This window comes from Schistocerca serialis, chromosome 2 (genome assembly GCF_023864345.2).
Source record: "Schistocerca serialis cubense isolate TAMUIC-IGC-003099 chromosome 2, iqSchSeri2.2, whole genome shotgun sequence".
NCBI lineage: Eukaryota > Metazoa > Arthropoda > Insecta > Orthoptera > Acrididae > Schistocerca > Schistocerca serialis.
Genome location: NC_064639.1, coordinates 420,550,254 through 420,566,846, shown reverse-complemented (window position 1 = coordinate 420,566,846; position 16,593 = coordinate 420,550,254). Strand labels below are relative to the sequence as shown.

The 16,593-nt window shown below is 42.8% G+C and overlaps 1 protein-coding gene across 2 annotated transcripts in view; it reads right to left on the bottom strand.

Annotated features, from left to right (window-relative positions):
- LOC126457277 (circadian clock-controlled protein daywake-like) overlaps window positions 1–16,593 on the bottom strand; it is a 151,677-nt gene that overhangs the window by 49,032 nt on the left and 86,052 nt on the right. For both annotated transcript variants that reach the window (XM_050093442.1, XM_050093440.1), the window contains exon 3: window positions 7,573–7,720. In XM_050093442.1, coding sequence (XP_049949399.1) covers window positions 7,573–7,720 — 148 coding nt within the window. The remainder of the gene's footprint in view (window positions 1–7,572; window positions 7,721–16,593) is intronic.

Here is a 16,593-nt window from a genome sequence, read left to right as displayed (position 1 = left end):
ACTCTGTCCATGAAACTGGATCCGTGGCCCACTCCATCACGGAAACGTTGAATATGTCACTTACAAGGGAACCTCCCCATTGCACCCCCCTCAGATTTACTTGTAAGTTGGCACAGTGGATAGGCCTTGAAAAAGTGAACACAGATCAATCGAGAAAACAGGAAGAAGTTGTGTGGAACTATGAAAAAATAAGCAAAATATACAAACTGAGTAGTCCATGCGCAAGATAGGCCATATCAAGGACAGTGTGAGCTCAGGAACGCCGTGGTCCCGTGGTTAGCGTGAGCGGCTGTGGAACGAGAGGTCCTTGGTTGAAGTCTTCCCTCGGGTGAAAAGTTTAATTTTTTATTTTCAGAGAATTATTATCTGACAAACTCTTATGTTTTCATCACCTTTTTGGGAGTGATTATCACATCCACAAGAAAACCTAAATCGGGCAAGGTAGAAGAATCTTTTTACCCATTCGCCAAGTGTACAAGTTAGGTGGGTCGACAACATATTCCCGTCATGTGGCGCACATGCCATCGCCAGTGTCGTATAGAATATATCAGACGTGATTTCCTGTGGAGGAATGGGTTGACCTATGACCTAGCGATCAAATGTTTTCGGTTCCCATTGGAGAGGCACGTCCTTTCGTCTACTAATTGCACGGTTTCGCGGTGCGGTCGCAAAACACAGACACTTAACTTATTTCAGTGAACAGAGACGTTAATGAACGAACGGACAGATCATAACTTTGCGAAAATAAAAAAAGTAAACTTTTCGCATCAGTTAACTCCGTGCTCACCAACTATGTTACGCTTCTCGTTAATTTCTTCTACTCCTCATTACTTTTCGTGTTTCTTCCGTCTACTATCAATCCATAATGCGTGCTTATTAAACTGTTCGTTCCATTCTAGAAGTTGCGTAATTCTTCTCCCTCTCACTGAGTAGAGCAAGGTCACCTTTTACCCACTATTTTAATGCCAGTTTTGCAACATTATTTTACTCTCGCCTTTGTGTCATAGATATATGGGTTGAATTATAGGCTCGAGTGGCGGTGCTATTGTATTCTAACCGCTCTTTCCAGAGCACACTGAGGTCTCGAGCAACCGCACAGACGGAGCCACGTTAAGGCAGTGTCCACAGCGGGTCAGTTGTAGCATCATTCACAATACATCAGTTATCTATCACTCACTGGAGGATTTGTAGCCCACATATCATCAAGCCACTGACAAACAGAATTTTAACTTACTCTATTTGATAACTCCAATGAAATAACCGTAATGACAGACTGATAATAGGATTTCAGCAATATACAGGGTGTTACAAAAAGGTACTGCCAAACTTTCAGGAAACATTCCTCACACACAAATAAAGAAAATATGTTATGTGGACATGTGTCCGCAAACGCTTAATTTCCATGTTAGAGCTCATTTTAGTTTCGTCAGTATGCACTGTACGTCCTCGATTCACCGCCAGTTGGCCCAATTGAAAGAAGGTAATGTTGACTTCGGTGCTTGTGTTGACATGCGACTCATTGCTCTACAGTACTAGCATCAAGCACATCAGTACGTAGCATCAACAGGTCAGTGTTCATCACGAACGTGGTTTTGCAGTCAAAGCAATGTTTACAAATGCGGAGTTGGGAGATACCCATTTGATGTGTGGATTAGCACGGGGCAATAGCCGTGGCGCGGTGCGTTTGTATCGAGACAGATTTCCAGAACGAAGGTGTCCCGACAGGAAGACGTTCGAAGCAATTGATCGGCGTCTTAGGGAGCACGGAACATTCCAGCCTATGACTTGCGACTGGGAAAGACCTAGAACGACGAGGACACCTGCAATGGACGAGGCAATTCTTCGTGCAGTTGACGATAACCCTAATGTCAGCGTCAGAGAAGTTGCTGCTGTACAAGGTAACGTTGACCACGTCACTGTATGGAGAGTGCTTCGGGAGAACCAGTTGTTTCCGTACCATGTACAGCGTGTGCAGGCACTATCAGTAGCTGATTGGCCTCCACGGGTACACGTCTGCGAATGGTTCATCCAACAATGTGTCAATCTTCATTTCAGTGCAAATGTTCTCTTTACGGATGAGGCTTCATTCCAACGTGATCAGATTGTAAATTTTCGCAATCAACATGTGTGGGCTGACGAGAATCCGCACGCAGTTGTGCAATCTCGTCATCAACACAGATTTTCTGTGAACGTTTGGGCAGGCATTGTTGGTGACGTCTTGATTGGGCCCCATGTTCTTCCACCTACGCTCAATGGAGCACGTTATGATGATTTCATACGGGATACTCAACCTGTGCTGCTAGAACATGTGTCTTTACAAGTACGACACAACATGTGGTTCATGCACGATGGAGCTCCTGCACATTTCAGTCGAAGTATTCGTACGCTTCTCAACAACAGATTCAGTGACCGATGGATTGGTAGAGGCCTCCACGCTCTCCTGACCTCAACCCTCTTGACTTTCATTTGTGGGGGAATTTGAAAGCTCTTGTCTGCGCGACCCCGGTACCAAATGTAGAGACTCTTCGTGCTCGTATTGTGGACGGCTGTGATACAATACGCCATTCTCCAGGGCTGAATCAGCGCATCAGGGATTCCATGCGACGGAGGGTGGATGCATGCATCCTCGCTAACGGAGGACATTTTGAACATTTCCTGTAACAAAGTGTCACGCTGGTACATTCTGTCGCTGTGTGTTTCCATTCCATGATTAGTGTGATTTGAAGAGAAGTAATAAAATGAGCTCTAACATGGAAAGTAAGTGTTTCCGGACACATGTCCACATAACATATTTTCTTTCTTTGTGTGTGAGGAATGTTTCCTGAAAGTTTGGCCGTACCTTTTTGTAACACCCTGTATAGCAGATGCGTGAGTAGCAAGGGCGATGTCTACGAGCGCTAAACGCAACAACAGTACAGAGTAAATTCAGACAGATGCAGTTAGTAGACTGCGACACCCTCGGAGACTGACGAAGACCAAAGTAATCAGTTGTTTTGCGGACAGTGGAAGAGTGCTACAGAGGTTAGCAAAATGATTATGAGTATCGAAGAGTAGCTGGTGCGCTCACGATTGGAGATACCTTTTATTAGAGGAATACATGGGAGTGGCTCGTTTGAGACGATTAGTACGTAGCCCACCTGAAGAAAAGGAAAGTGTCCACTATTCTTGCGTAAATAGTTTATAACCTAGATAATCCATCCGCTAGCCATGTATCTTCCAGAAACATCGCATGATGAGTGCACAGTTTCGAGGTGTATAATCTGAACCGCTACAAGTTACGTTGATACCCTCCCACCACTTTACTAAATTACAGGGCTATATTGGGCAGTGTGATTAGGACCAATTACAATGGGGCAGGACAGTTCCCGTGGATAAAATACATTTGCAATGAGCAGACCCAGAATGACGTAGTGAGAACTGTCAACATATCAGCATACTCAGAAGATTTTGGAAGCTGACAATTGCTCAGAACGTTTTGACTCTGTCACAGCAGATATAGCGATGAATGCGAGACCTCCAATCGACACTTAGAGTGAGGTGCACATGGCGAAACACTGTCATCGCAATCGGGAGGACGACGGTTAAAATGCCCGTTCAGCAATCCTGATCTACGATATTGCAGTGCCTGTGTTGTTAAGAGGAACAATACAATGCTCCTTCGGATATTACATCGTTCCTCTTAACAACACAAGCATTGCAGTATCGGAGGGCGCTTTGCACAGTCGGTGAAGAAAGTATCATATGCAAAACACCAACAAAAAGAAGCGACAGGATGGCAGGACATATGGTTAAACATCAAGAAATCACCTCCATGGTACCACAGGGAACTGTGGAGGGTAAACATTGTTACGTAAGACAAGACGCTGGAATATATCCAACAAGTAAGTGAGGACGTAGTGTGCAGTAGCTATTCTGAAATGAAGAGGTTGCTGCAAGAGAGGAATTCGTGACGGTCCTCATCGAATCAGTCAGAAGATAGAGGGAAGAAAGGACTACCAAAGCAGAACCATCTTATGGCCGCCTGACTGCACCGGTCTGTATTATTCAGGCAAGCAGGCTGGGTTCTTCACGGACGACAGTATCCCACCGAGATTCAACGTTACGACATATGACTAAACATTCAGTCCATTGAAGATGCTCAAATATTCGAGTATGGCTTCTCTTGAACATGACATGAGACAACTAACAAGAATTGTCCGGATCAGCTGGAGAGGAAAGCTAACATGAGATTATCGTTTAGCTGTCAGGGGAATCTGACATGCACTGTAGTTTAGTAGGATTCGTGAAAAGGGCAGCAGTAACTCCTGTCTTGGGTTTCCGAAGTAGCTCATATTTTAATAGCATGAGAGATGGGCACAAATGGATTGTCATACTAGTCGCGGGTTTGGTTGATTCAAGTTCACTGTCAGATATTGGTTCAAATGGCTCTAAGCACTATGGGACTTAACATCTGAGATCATAAGTACCCTCGACTTAGAACTACTTAGACCTAACTGACCTAAGAATATCACACACATCCATTTCCGAGACAGGATTCGAACCTGCGACCCTAACAGACTGAAGCGCCTAGAACCTCTCGGCCACAGCGGCCAGCGCAAACTACATGAGGTCATGCCTGTTGGATTTTAATAAACCTATCGTACTTCTGCTTCTGGCAGGATGTACTGTTACGACTTGAGACCATGGATTGAGCACAGTCTTAAATTTGATTCTGGCTGTATGAAGATCCTTACTATGTAATTGACATTTAAGAAGTTCAGTGCGCTATGTAGTTGAATATTTTGATTAAGATAAAATACGAAGAGAAGAAGTAGTAAAAAGGATACTTTAGTAAAGAACTCTAGATAAAATCTCAATCGGTGTGAGTGTGCTGCATTTTTTCAGTTTGGAATGCCCTACAAATTGTTTAATAGGACAAAAATTGTTGTTTGATGAAGGGACGAGTTCATATGGACATGTATTGAGGGAACCGGAACAGTTAATTTCGCAGTAGAAAAAAATAAAAGGAAGGACGCTTAAGGTTTACATACAGTCGTTAAAAATGGGTGAGAAGTTCACAATTGAAAAGTGATCTGTAGTGTCTTTTTGGAAGGAAATATTCGGGGATTTGCCCTAATCAATTTATGAGAAACACGGAAAACATAAATCAGGGCGGTCAAACGGTGTTCTGAATCCCGTTCCTTCTACCTAAGAGTTAACCACTGAATCTTATCGGTGGAAAAACTAGTAGCGGCTAAAACTACAAGGCTAAAAAAAATTTGAATATTTAAAGCAGATTTCAGAAATCTTTACTAGTGTCTGATATATGCAGATAAAAAAATTGATAAATGGTAGAAAGAGATAACAGAACATGTGGGAAGGTATCCTATGTGATATAAAATATCCTGGCGAGTCACTGCAGACGCATTATATAGTCTCGGTATGTGTGTCTTTGAGGACCACTCAACAAGGAGAATGGAGAGAGCTCAAACGGAGAATGACTTTAGGAGCCGATAAGTTAGACATTCCGTCATACAGATGTCACTGTAGTTGCCTGTGCATACATACGACGTTATTTTGAAACGTAAATGTCTGGGAAGCAGTTGCTCTGCTAGATCTATTGAAATAACTGGAAGGAATTGCTGAACCTTAAATGCGCACTGCATGAGCTATATGTCAAATGTTCTAATCATCTACTGCAGCTTAGATACCCGTATGGAAGAGAACGAACTGAAAGAGGTGATACGAATCTGTTTCTATGGTCGTGGAATTACTCAGAACTGCTTGTCACAAGAACGAATCGCTTTGACGAAATGGGGGATTAGAAGACGGTTTTACCAAGTACTGAATCGCTGTAAATAATGCAAAAATCAAAATGGGATACGTGTACCTGGCATTTACATAAGTATGCTGTGGTAATGTGGAAATGTGGTGTACGTAGTGTGATCATATGGGAATATTTCTCCAGATATGAGTCAAGGACATTACTTCTGGTCAATGGTACAACAAATACAATGCCTATGACAATATTTCGGATAGTTACAGGTTTTCCAAGTTTAGGCATCAGGCTTTGTCTATACCACAAGTAATAGGCAGAATATTCCTGTGAAAGAACATACACTGAATCGCCAAAGAAACAGATGTAGACATGCGTATTCAAATTCAGAGATATGTAACCAGGCAGAATACGGCGCTGCGGTCGGCAACGCCTATATGACATCAAGTGCCTCGGAGTTGTCTCATCGGTTACTGCCGCTACAATGGCAGCTTATTAAGATTTAAGTGAGTTTGAACGTGGTGTTATAGTCGGCGCACGTGCGACGGGACACAGCATCTTCGAGTCAGCGATGAAGTAGGGATTTTCCCGTGCGACTAGTTGACGAGTGTACCGTGAATATCATGAATCCGGTAAAATATCAAATCTGCGACATCGCTGCTGCGGAAAAATATCTGTGCAAGAACGGGACCAACGACGACTGAAGAGAATCGTTTAACATGACAGAAGTGCTATCCTTCCGCAAATTGCTGCAGATTTCAGTGCTGGGCCATCAACAAGTGTCAGAGTGCGAACCATTCAACGTAACATCATCGATATGGGCTTTTGGAGCCGAAGGCCCACACGTGTACCCTTGATGACTGCACGATACAAAGCTTCACGCCTCGCCTGGATCCGTCAACACTGACACTGGACTGTTGATAACGGGAAACATGTTGCCTGGTCGGACGAGTCTGGTTTCAAATTGTATCGAGTGGATCGACGTGTACAGGTATGGAGATAACTTCATGAATCGATGGACCCTGCATGTCAACAGGGGACTGTTGCAAGTGGTGGAGGCTATCGAAAGGAGTGGGCCGTGTGCGGTTGTAGTGATACGTGACCCCTGATACGTCTAGATACGACTCTGACAGGTGACACATACGTAAGTATCCTGTCTTATCACCTGCATCCGTTCATGTTCATTGTGCATTCCGACGAACTTGGACGTTTCTAGCAGGACAATGCCACAACGCACTCGTTTAGAATTGCTACAGAAAGGCTCCAGGAAGACTCTTCTGAGTTTAAACGCTTCCGCTGGCCACCAAACTCCCCAGACATGAACATTATTGAGCGTAATTGGGATGCCTTGAAACGTGCTGTTCAGAAGAGATATGCAACCCCTCGTACTCTTACGGATTTATGGACAGCCCTGCGGGATTCATGGTGACAGTTCCCTCCAGCACTACTACAGACATTAGTCGAGTCCATGCCACGTCGTGTCGCGGCACTTCTGCGTGCTCGCGGGGGCCAGGTTCTTTGGCTCTTCAGAGTACAATAATGTAGCTGAAAAGATGATAATACGCATTCTGTGGTCTGTCCTGATAACTGTAACAATGAAATAGGGCGTCGGTTGCGTGCCATGTCAATACAGGGGACAAAGAACTGGCAACGACTATGATAATTGCAATTATTTGTTTTTGATTTCAGTGACAAGAACGCGTTGTGCAGCATCCAAAGAAATGTGAATACTGAGATAGTGAGTGTCCGGGGAGTTACGGCCACAGGTGGCTGGCTGGTGAGTATCGCTATAAAGTCTGGTGTGGAGAGAGACGTACTTGACGGCGGAGACGGTGTAGTTGCTGGCGCCGACGATGGTGACGTTGTGGAAGGCGGCGCGCACCCTCACCGCACCGTTGCCGTTCTCCATGGAGAGCCGCGGGATCACCAGCGGCTCGATCGTGGGCACCGCCAGCTCCGGGATACCTGCGGGCAGCGAGACACGCGCTGGAGAGCTGGGCGCTGACTGCAGCCACATACCTTACACACCAAGCCCACAGTCGCTATCTAGGCGCCGCCTATTTCTATAGAAGTAAAATATAATTATTTAAATAAAAACCTTTTTAATATAACACGTTTTAAAGACGGACTAAAAAGTATAAAAGAATTTCCCCTAGCTCCATACAGATTCCTAACCCTATAGAGATGGTCCTGAAAATTTGTGATTGTGAGTTTTTAATATCTATGAAATTACTTGCAGAATTAAAACCCAAAACATGGGGAACAAGCAACAGACAATGGCAAGGAGGTGAACTATCCGTGGTCCCCAAGTTCTTCGCTTTAAATTCCACAAATATTTGCACAGCTATTACAAATTCAGAAGCACAAATTTTCACGACTAGGGATGTGTACGGGGCTAGGAGAAATTATTTTGTACCATTTAGTCCACATGTTGTATTAAAAGCCTTTCTTTCTGTTAACGAATTACAGAATTTGAATAATTTTAAGGGCCGGTGTGCTACCGTTCTGTCAGCAATTATGTCGTTGTCCATCTGGTCTGTCAAAATGTCTATGGAAGAAAGAAGTCCCTGGCAGTGCGATCAGAGGAAACCAAGTCCGTAAAGGGCAGTTTCGGCTATGCAGACAACAGAGAACTCAATTATTATGCATGACTCCCTCTCTGTTGTAGTTATCCACCACTTTCCGGTTCTCATGGCCACGCTGAAGATACGCGAGTTTTCACTGTGCTACCAACTAGGTTATCCAATGAACAAACGAATATGGTAAGTAACAAAGTGCTGTGTATGATGTTGGACGCAGATTGTTAAGCTGAATTTTGTTCTCAGGGTGACTGACAACCCGTTCTTATTCTGTGTTATGAGCATGTCATATTTGCGCGACTTATTGTTTCATTCCACATCCCGTCACTGGCCTTTTTGGTAACAGTGCGTTTTAAACGAAGTGCTACGTTACCAACTTTTATTATGTACTTGGGAGTCCGTATGCGTGCGTTTGTATGCCTCCGAGGGAGTACGTGCCGTTTTGATTAAGACTAAAAGACTCCAGTTGCTCTAATTTTTGAAGATGTGTATAACAGAAAACCAGGTTCCAGAAAGATAGCACACACATTGGTCTAGCACCTTTATCCCTTCTGTTGCCTTAATAGCGATATCCGAACTCTACTCAATGAAAAATCCTCAAGGACGAGCGATCTTGTCCTACAAAGATCACGATTTTCTTCCCCATTCTACCCGGACATCGTTCCGTCGTACCTGATCCAACTTCCATTTATTTTCTATCGTTAGAGGCATGTAAATCAAATATGAGTACTCCTCATCGAGGTCAAAACACGCGAGATGAACGTGCGCATTTATTAGACAGGCTTAGTGTGATCGATGCTCGGAAAAATGAAGCCTCATTGTGTGGCTTTCGCCACGTACAGGACACATCTCTACTTGAGTCATTCGTGTGTGGAATTGCCGTGTGGCTTTCCAGTCAGTTGTAGAGAAAGTCAAGAAACGTCGCAGAAAAGTGATACGTGGTAGGTGTCAGGAGGGTAGCTAACTTATCTGAGGACACTGTGCGTGGGGCAGAAAAAATCTTGACCTGTTGGGTCCAGTGTCTCGCCCCCACGTGAGCACTCTCTAATGTCCTGAAAAACGTCTCTCCGGTAGATTTCATCGCGTCAGACTGCTTTAATCTACATTTACATCTACATCCAGTTTTATACTCTGCGAACCACTGTAGAGTACGTGGTAACAATATTGTCGTTTTTCTGTTCCATTCTACTCGCATACTGAGCGAGGATGAAAATGACAATGTGTTTCTGTACGTGCACCAATCACTTTTATTCTCAACATCCTTAAACGAAATATTCAGCAGCCGCAGCTTCTTCGAGTACACTTTCTCTAAATTTACCCGACAAATTTTACCCGATGCGGTTTCCCGAAAACTGTGTTGTCTTTCTTCCAAGGATTCTCATTATAGGCTCCCTCAGCATATCTGTTACACTTTCATAAAGGCTCTGTCTGCCTGTTACAATTCTAGCAGCGGGGGTCGGAATTCGTTCGATGTATTGCGACGATACCTAAGTTTTCTGCCAGTTTAGTGGTCTTCAAAACAGCTTCCCATACGAGCAAATCAGTTGTGTCTTTATCTGTCGTTACTGATACTTAGGGTACTGAGGCGATGCACGGCTCTGTTTAAAAATAATAGCTTGATGTAGTCATAAGGCAGAGACGCGCACGTCTGCATTCACGCCCCGCAGCTAATTCGCTGCAAATAATAACCTATAGCTGTCATCCTACAGTCAAATAGTCTGTGCATTGTCTAGAACTGCGAGGTAATAAAGTACACAGAAATACAAAATAAAAATTAAATGAGTAATTTATTAGCAAGTGTTCCATTCTAATGTCTGTAATTTATGTAGGTGATAGATATCAAATAAACGATATTCAGTTAAAACACAGACAGAAAATACCCTTACCGAATGCAGTAGTTATGTTGAGAGCATTATGAGAATGGTAGCAAAAGCCCCAAACTAAATAGTCATCAAAGATATGCAAAAACTAAGTTCACATTGTAATCACAAACACAAAATATTCACCAGATCCAAAAAGTTCATAGTTCAACATAATGATTTACAAATTAACACGCAATACAAAGAAGAGTAACTCATACTCTGTTTATCCACAGAGTGGAAATACAAGCGGAAAAATTTAGAATCATACTCTGGAGCACAACCAGACCTCTATAAATATAGAGCCTCTTCAGAAGTTAATGTATCATAGTGGCCTACAACCAAACACCTCACCTGAATGATCGAATACCACTAGTTAGCACAGACAGATCTGCCTCCTTTTAGAAGTGCCAACAGTCGTTCCCTTGAGCTATCCACTCGAAAAAGTCCCCATCTCCACTTGACTCCCGTAGTGTTCCCCTCTTGTCTGCTTTTCCATTGGCTGAAGGCTGTCCCTACCAAGAATACATCGCTCTTACTTTCTACAGACATCATTTGATTCAGCTCGACCAGTTCCCTTACTAAACTATCGTCTTAAAACAATATTTAAATAACGAAATGTTATAAACATTCGGTCACATTCAGACCATTCACAATAAATGTAAATAAAGATTTGTAGATAAATAAATAATCCAGTAGTCCTGTGAAAGTGGAATAATGTTAAATGGCAACAGATTGTTGTTAAATATTGTTCAAACAATTGTTTAAGCCTGCTTGTCAGAAGCAAATGGCTCTCTTCTACAAAGATGGTGTCAGCTAACGCATATGACTGACCACTTCTTAAATCACCATGATTTTCTACTATCAATTGCAATTAATATTGAAATAAAGTTACCAGAAAAATGGTAAACTGTTCATTTAATAAGTACACAAGTATGACAAAATGTGAGGTGTTCATGCTGTATTCATTTGCTGTGTAATTGTGGGGGGATACGAAGTTCTGGCAAACATCGGCGTAATGAGAAGATATAAGAAACGGAATAAATCAATAAATAGAATAGATACAGGTACGTAGCTTCCAGAGATGATAGCTGTAGTGCAATGCTGTCATCTGAGATACTGTTTGTTGAAATCGCATGAAGCTTTTGAAAGTTGTTACTTCAGAGGTTCATTGTGACATTGTTTATTAGCTGTGAAATATTAACCAGTGTAGTTTTAAGGATATTGAAAATATTTTTGTGTCATTGGATGCACCTCATTTTTCTGAGATCGCAGATGTATTCAGTTCTGCCTTAATACTTGACTGTGATTTATTATGGATTCTCAGAGAGCTGCAAGAAGCCACCTTTCAGTTTTTTTGAGCGTATCTGGCCTTCTTAAGCGATCGAAGCGTCGTCCAAATACCGGGACTTTCCCCTTTGGCGATGCCTTTGCGCCAGGCTCGTCTGTCCTGGCTGCTTCGGCTTGCCCAGCCGCGGCTCTTTGGCTGGTGCGGCCACGCTGCGTCCTGACCCAGTGGCCCCTACTAGCAAATTCACATTTCCTCCATCCAACGCAAGGTGGCCAAATCTCTCGCCGACAGACGCGTAACGTTAAAGTCTGTTGTCATCTCCACTTGATAAGCTCTCCAAACGCTGCAACAATACTCTCAAATTCGTCATACTTAAAGATTTGACGTGTACATTTATTTCACGAAGAGAAAAATTTTTGAAGTCTTTTTACGTTCTTTTTTACAAGTGTCCAATGACGATACTTTCCTGTGCACAACAGAGTCGTCAGTGATGAATCTTGTAGTACTGCTGATACCATCCGATAAATCGTTTATATACACTGAGGAAATCAGACTTTCTTTTACGCATACCTGGGACCCATACGATGTTACCTTCGTTTCTGTAGAATATTTGCCGACAAATAGCGCTTTGGAATATTCTTGGAGTGGAACGGGGTGCATTCAGCATCGTGATTCCAATCGAGGAGCTACTTGATCAAGTAGGTCACGAAAACTGACAACAGGGAGAGTGGTGTGCTGGCCCCACGCCCCTTCAGACCGCATTCAGTGACGCCATTGGTGGAAGATGGCACGGCGGTCGGTCGGTACAGATGTGACCTCCAGGCCTGTGGACCGAGTTTACGTTTGCAGTCTTATATTTGCTAAATCGACGGCATGGCACAGTGCCGAACGCCTAGAAAGACTTCGTGTAATTGGCTCGGTATAGTGAACCAGAAAGTCACCCGCGTCAGCTTCCACATAGGAAACGAGTGCAGTTGTCTACTGCTGGGACGGGACCTACTTATCTGTGGTTGGTGTCGTGTGTTGTGGCGGGATCAGGATATGCTTGCTAGTGATTGAGCAATATCGCAATCGCCTTGGCTGTATTTTCTCCTTCAAAGGATTGCATTGCCTTCCAGAACCACTACTTGTAAGCGCTGTCACTCCTGCTAGTCTTATAATGGCGGGGTTGATATTAATTACAATGTAACAAGGCAACTGCAAGGGTTTTCTTATTCTCGCAGGGACTTTTAATGATCATCTTCTCCGCATGTTAATGTAAAGTTTTTGTTGTATTACCTGAGGTTGACATAACCTAAGGCGGCATGACGTAATGCTGACGTACGCTGACCAATCACAAGCTTGTTGTGACCTGCAAAACTGCATTGCAGTATCATACACGACAGCCAATTGGTGCTGGTGAATATGACATTAGTGGTCAGCGAAAGATTAATGTTTGACCCTGGTTTGATGCCTCAAGAAAACCGAGAATATTTTATTCACTTTTAAAACATCATTCCTGCGTCCTACATTGCCAGTCACTCGTCACTTATGGACGATATTCACTTGTAACAGTGGAGAAATGTGTAAGAGGATAGCTTTCGGAACCTGTACAATGCAAATGATCGTTGTGTCACTACCTTCGTTGCAGTGGGGAGGGGCGTTACCTGCCTCTGAGCTAGGACCTACTGCTCAGTTTCACTCAAGTGTAGTGATTTCTCTACAATCACATGTCTTCGTTGCTCTGCTATCTTATCGCAATCATATTAAGAGTGATACAACGTCTCCTTGTCGATTAAAAAAATGGTTCAAATGGCTCTGAGCACTATGGGACTCAACATCTGAGGACATCATCCCTTAGAACTTAGAACTACTTAAACCTAAGTAACCTAAGGACATCACACACATCCATGCCCGAGGCAGGATTCGAACCTGCGACCATAGCGGTCCACTGAAGTGCCTAGAACCGCTCGGTCACAACGGCCGGCATTGTCGATTAGGGATTGCCACATTCGTCTATGTATTGTATCAAACGGAACTGAATCCTATTAGCAGTACTCATAATGAGACGAAAATTTTATTAAAGCCTAATTATCTGTTCTGATTAGGGGATCTACTATGATTATTTAATTGTCCGTTGTTTTGAAGGTAAAATTCCTTTTCGTATTTATTGACCTTCCTCTGTTCATAGAGTCGTGACTAGTATGTGAGTGTACTTTCTTATGTTATGAAAATGTTCCCTCTATGGAAATTTGTATAATGTAATAAATTAATTTATTGTGTGTTATGCCTACTTAGCACTAAACATAATCTGTGCTAAAGCGAAACAAGGGCGACGAAGACAATTGATAGAGGAGTTGTGAGTTGGAATACACTGGAGTTTTTGGTCTTTTATGAGGTTTGGTGAATGTGGGTATGTGAAGGAGGAGTAATTTGGTCTGCATCTGTGGAATGAGTATTAAACGAAGTGTCAGTTGATATAGAAAAGGGTGAAATCGGGCCCGAAAGATATTGTCGCTTGTTGAAATCTGTCGTGGTATCGGTGCGTGGTGCTGGTGCTGTATACACTAACTGTTTGATGAATGCTTTTTATTGTACACAAGGACAGTGTATGTATTAAAGGAGATAAAGTAGAGGAACGAGAACTGAAGAATGGATAGAGGTGTTTCCTTGGTGAAGATTCACGAGTGGGAAAGAGCAGAAGATATTCAGAAAAACTTAATTGGCTGCTAGCATCTACGTGAAATTCGAGAAGCTTCATAGTTGATTGGCATTGCAGCAAGGCGTACAGTAGGAATAGGTATGAGGAATAACTGACGTTAAGAGTCAATAATACTGTCAGGAAAAAAACTATGTATTTCATGGACTGTGAATGGACTGTGCTGATAAAGGGAAAAACATTATGCTCATGTTCGAGTTTCGGGACAAAAGTAAAGCTATTATTAACTGTTATTAATTGTAAGAGAATAGCACGAACTTGCATTGAAGCGAATCTGTCAATAAATGTGCACGCTCCCAACAAATATATTCAAGGAGGAGTGCATCCTCGAATACGACAATGTTGTGTTTCCGTGGGTCATCAGGACACATCCTATCCAGTGGCATCGTTTGCGTTATTTAAAACTTTTATTCTTAATCTAGCGCTGTTCGGAAGCAAGAATTTTGGATGTAATAATTTTCAACTAAATTTTGGCTTAAGTGCTGTCGAGAGTTGTCATTTGTAGCAGACTACGACATGAGAGGAGCAGAGATCGCGCATCTTCCCGCCGCAGCCATTGGTGACGTCAGAAAGGTAAGAAGGTATATCGCTGGTCGTTGATGAGAAGCAAACTGTCGCAATATGGACACAAAGTCAGATTTCCTAATAAGAATTTCAGTAAATCTATTAGAAATTTCTGATTGACCGTACGGGTTTTAATGTAGTCAATTATTTGTTTAAAGAGAGGCTCAGGCCTAATAGTGGAATTTATTGTAAACCTAAGCAGCCTAGCTTTCTGGTCTGTACAGCAAGCACAGGAAGCTTCTCACAGGCGAAACCTATTTAAATCAATGTGTAATATAAAGTTAAATTCCTGATTGCTGTGAAGATCCTCGTGTATCGTAATTCAATTTTATATTCTAATGTTGGATTAACGGTTATTGCCTTCTTTTGCTGTTTAAAATATAGCCATATAAATGGTGAGCTACTAACTCAGAGTAATGAATAATAAATTTCAACAGTAACAGATTCCTTCACGTAACATGAACTTCAGACATAATAATTTTTATTCTTCGTTCCTGCATGTTTTTGCTACCGAAATTGCCATATGATTAATGTCTACCACGCTGTACTTCTAGCGTGTTTGAATGAGTGATTAAACGTATGAGTTGTATAGTCTACGAGGTTTAAAGAGCAGCTTATTTCAGTATAACAGTTTACTAAAGAGAAGCTAGCAGTGGTCTTAGCAAAAGGTAGAGATTCTGCAGTACAGGTAGTAGAAATTACTTAACAGAGATAGCAGGAAGCACAGAGGAAATAAGTCAGCTGTGTTTCAATACGAGTTATATTACATACTTCTTTTCATAGTACTTCCTGTACAAGAATTTGTGTTTTAAACAGACACAAAGAAATTATTTACAAACGAATGACGTCGCTATGAACAATGAAGGTGCTATCGAGATTAAGTATAATGCGGGTTTCGTAAATTTAAGCCTTGTCCAATGCTCCTAATTTCGTTTGTAATATTATACGAGTCGCGTTCAATAGGCAATGCAACAAATTTTTTTTTCTCGGCCAATTTTGGTTGAAAAAATGCGGAAGTTGTGTGACATCGTGGAATATTTCCGCATCGCCACCTATAGATTCATAAGTTCCGATAAGTGGCGGGTGTATGCGTACTCTTCACACGGAGGTCCGTTCCAAATAGAGAGCTGTCATTGAGTTTCTTTTGGCGGAAAACCAGAGCATCACAGGTATTGATAGGCACTTGCAGAATGTTTATAAAGAGCACAGTGATTCGTTGGGCGAGGCGTCCGCCATCGCTGCATCAAGGTCGCGTAAACCTGTGCGATCTCCCGCCTGCCGGCCGGCTGCACACAGCTGTGGACTCCTGCAATGTTGGAACGTGCGGACACTCTCATTAGAGGTGATCGACGGATTACAATCAAGTAGCTCACTGTACAACTGGACGTCTCTGTTGTTGGTGCTTACGCTCGTCCAAAAGTTAGTGTACTGAAAGGTGCGTGACCGTTGTGTTCCAAGCCGCCCAACAGAAGAACCAGCTGTGCAGAATTACTTGCATATTTCGAGGCTGATCGTGACAATTTTTTGTCGAACACCGTCATAGCCGATAAAACATCGGTTGATCAGTTCGAACCGAAAAAAAAATAGCAGTAGATGGAGTAGCCCCATACTACCTGTCCTCCGAAGAAAACGCCGCACCCTCTACCGGTAAAGTCGTGGCGACGGTCTTCTGGGACTCTGAAGGGGCTATTCTGTTTGATGTTCTCCCTCATGGTGCAACGATCAGCTCTGAAGAGTACTATGCTACCTTCGGGAAACGGAAGAAACGACATCAGCGTTTTCGTTACAAAACAAATGCAAACGGACTTCACCTTCTTCACGACAGCGCAGCGCCTCACACAAGTGTG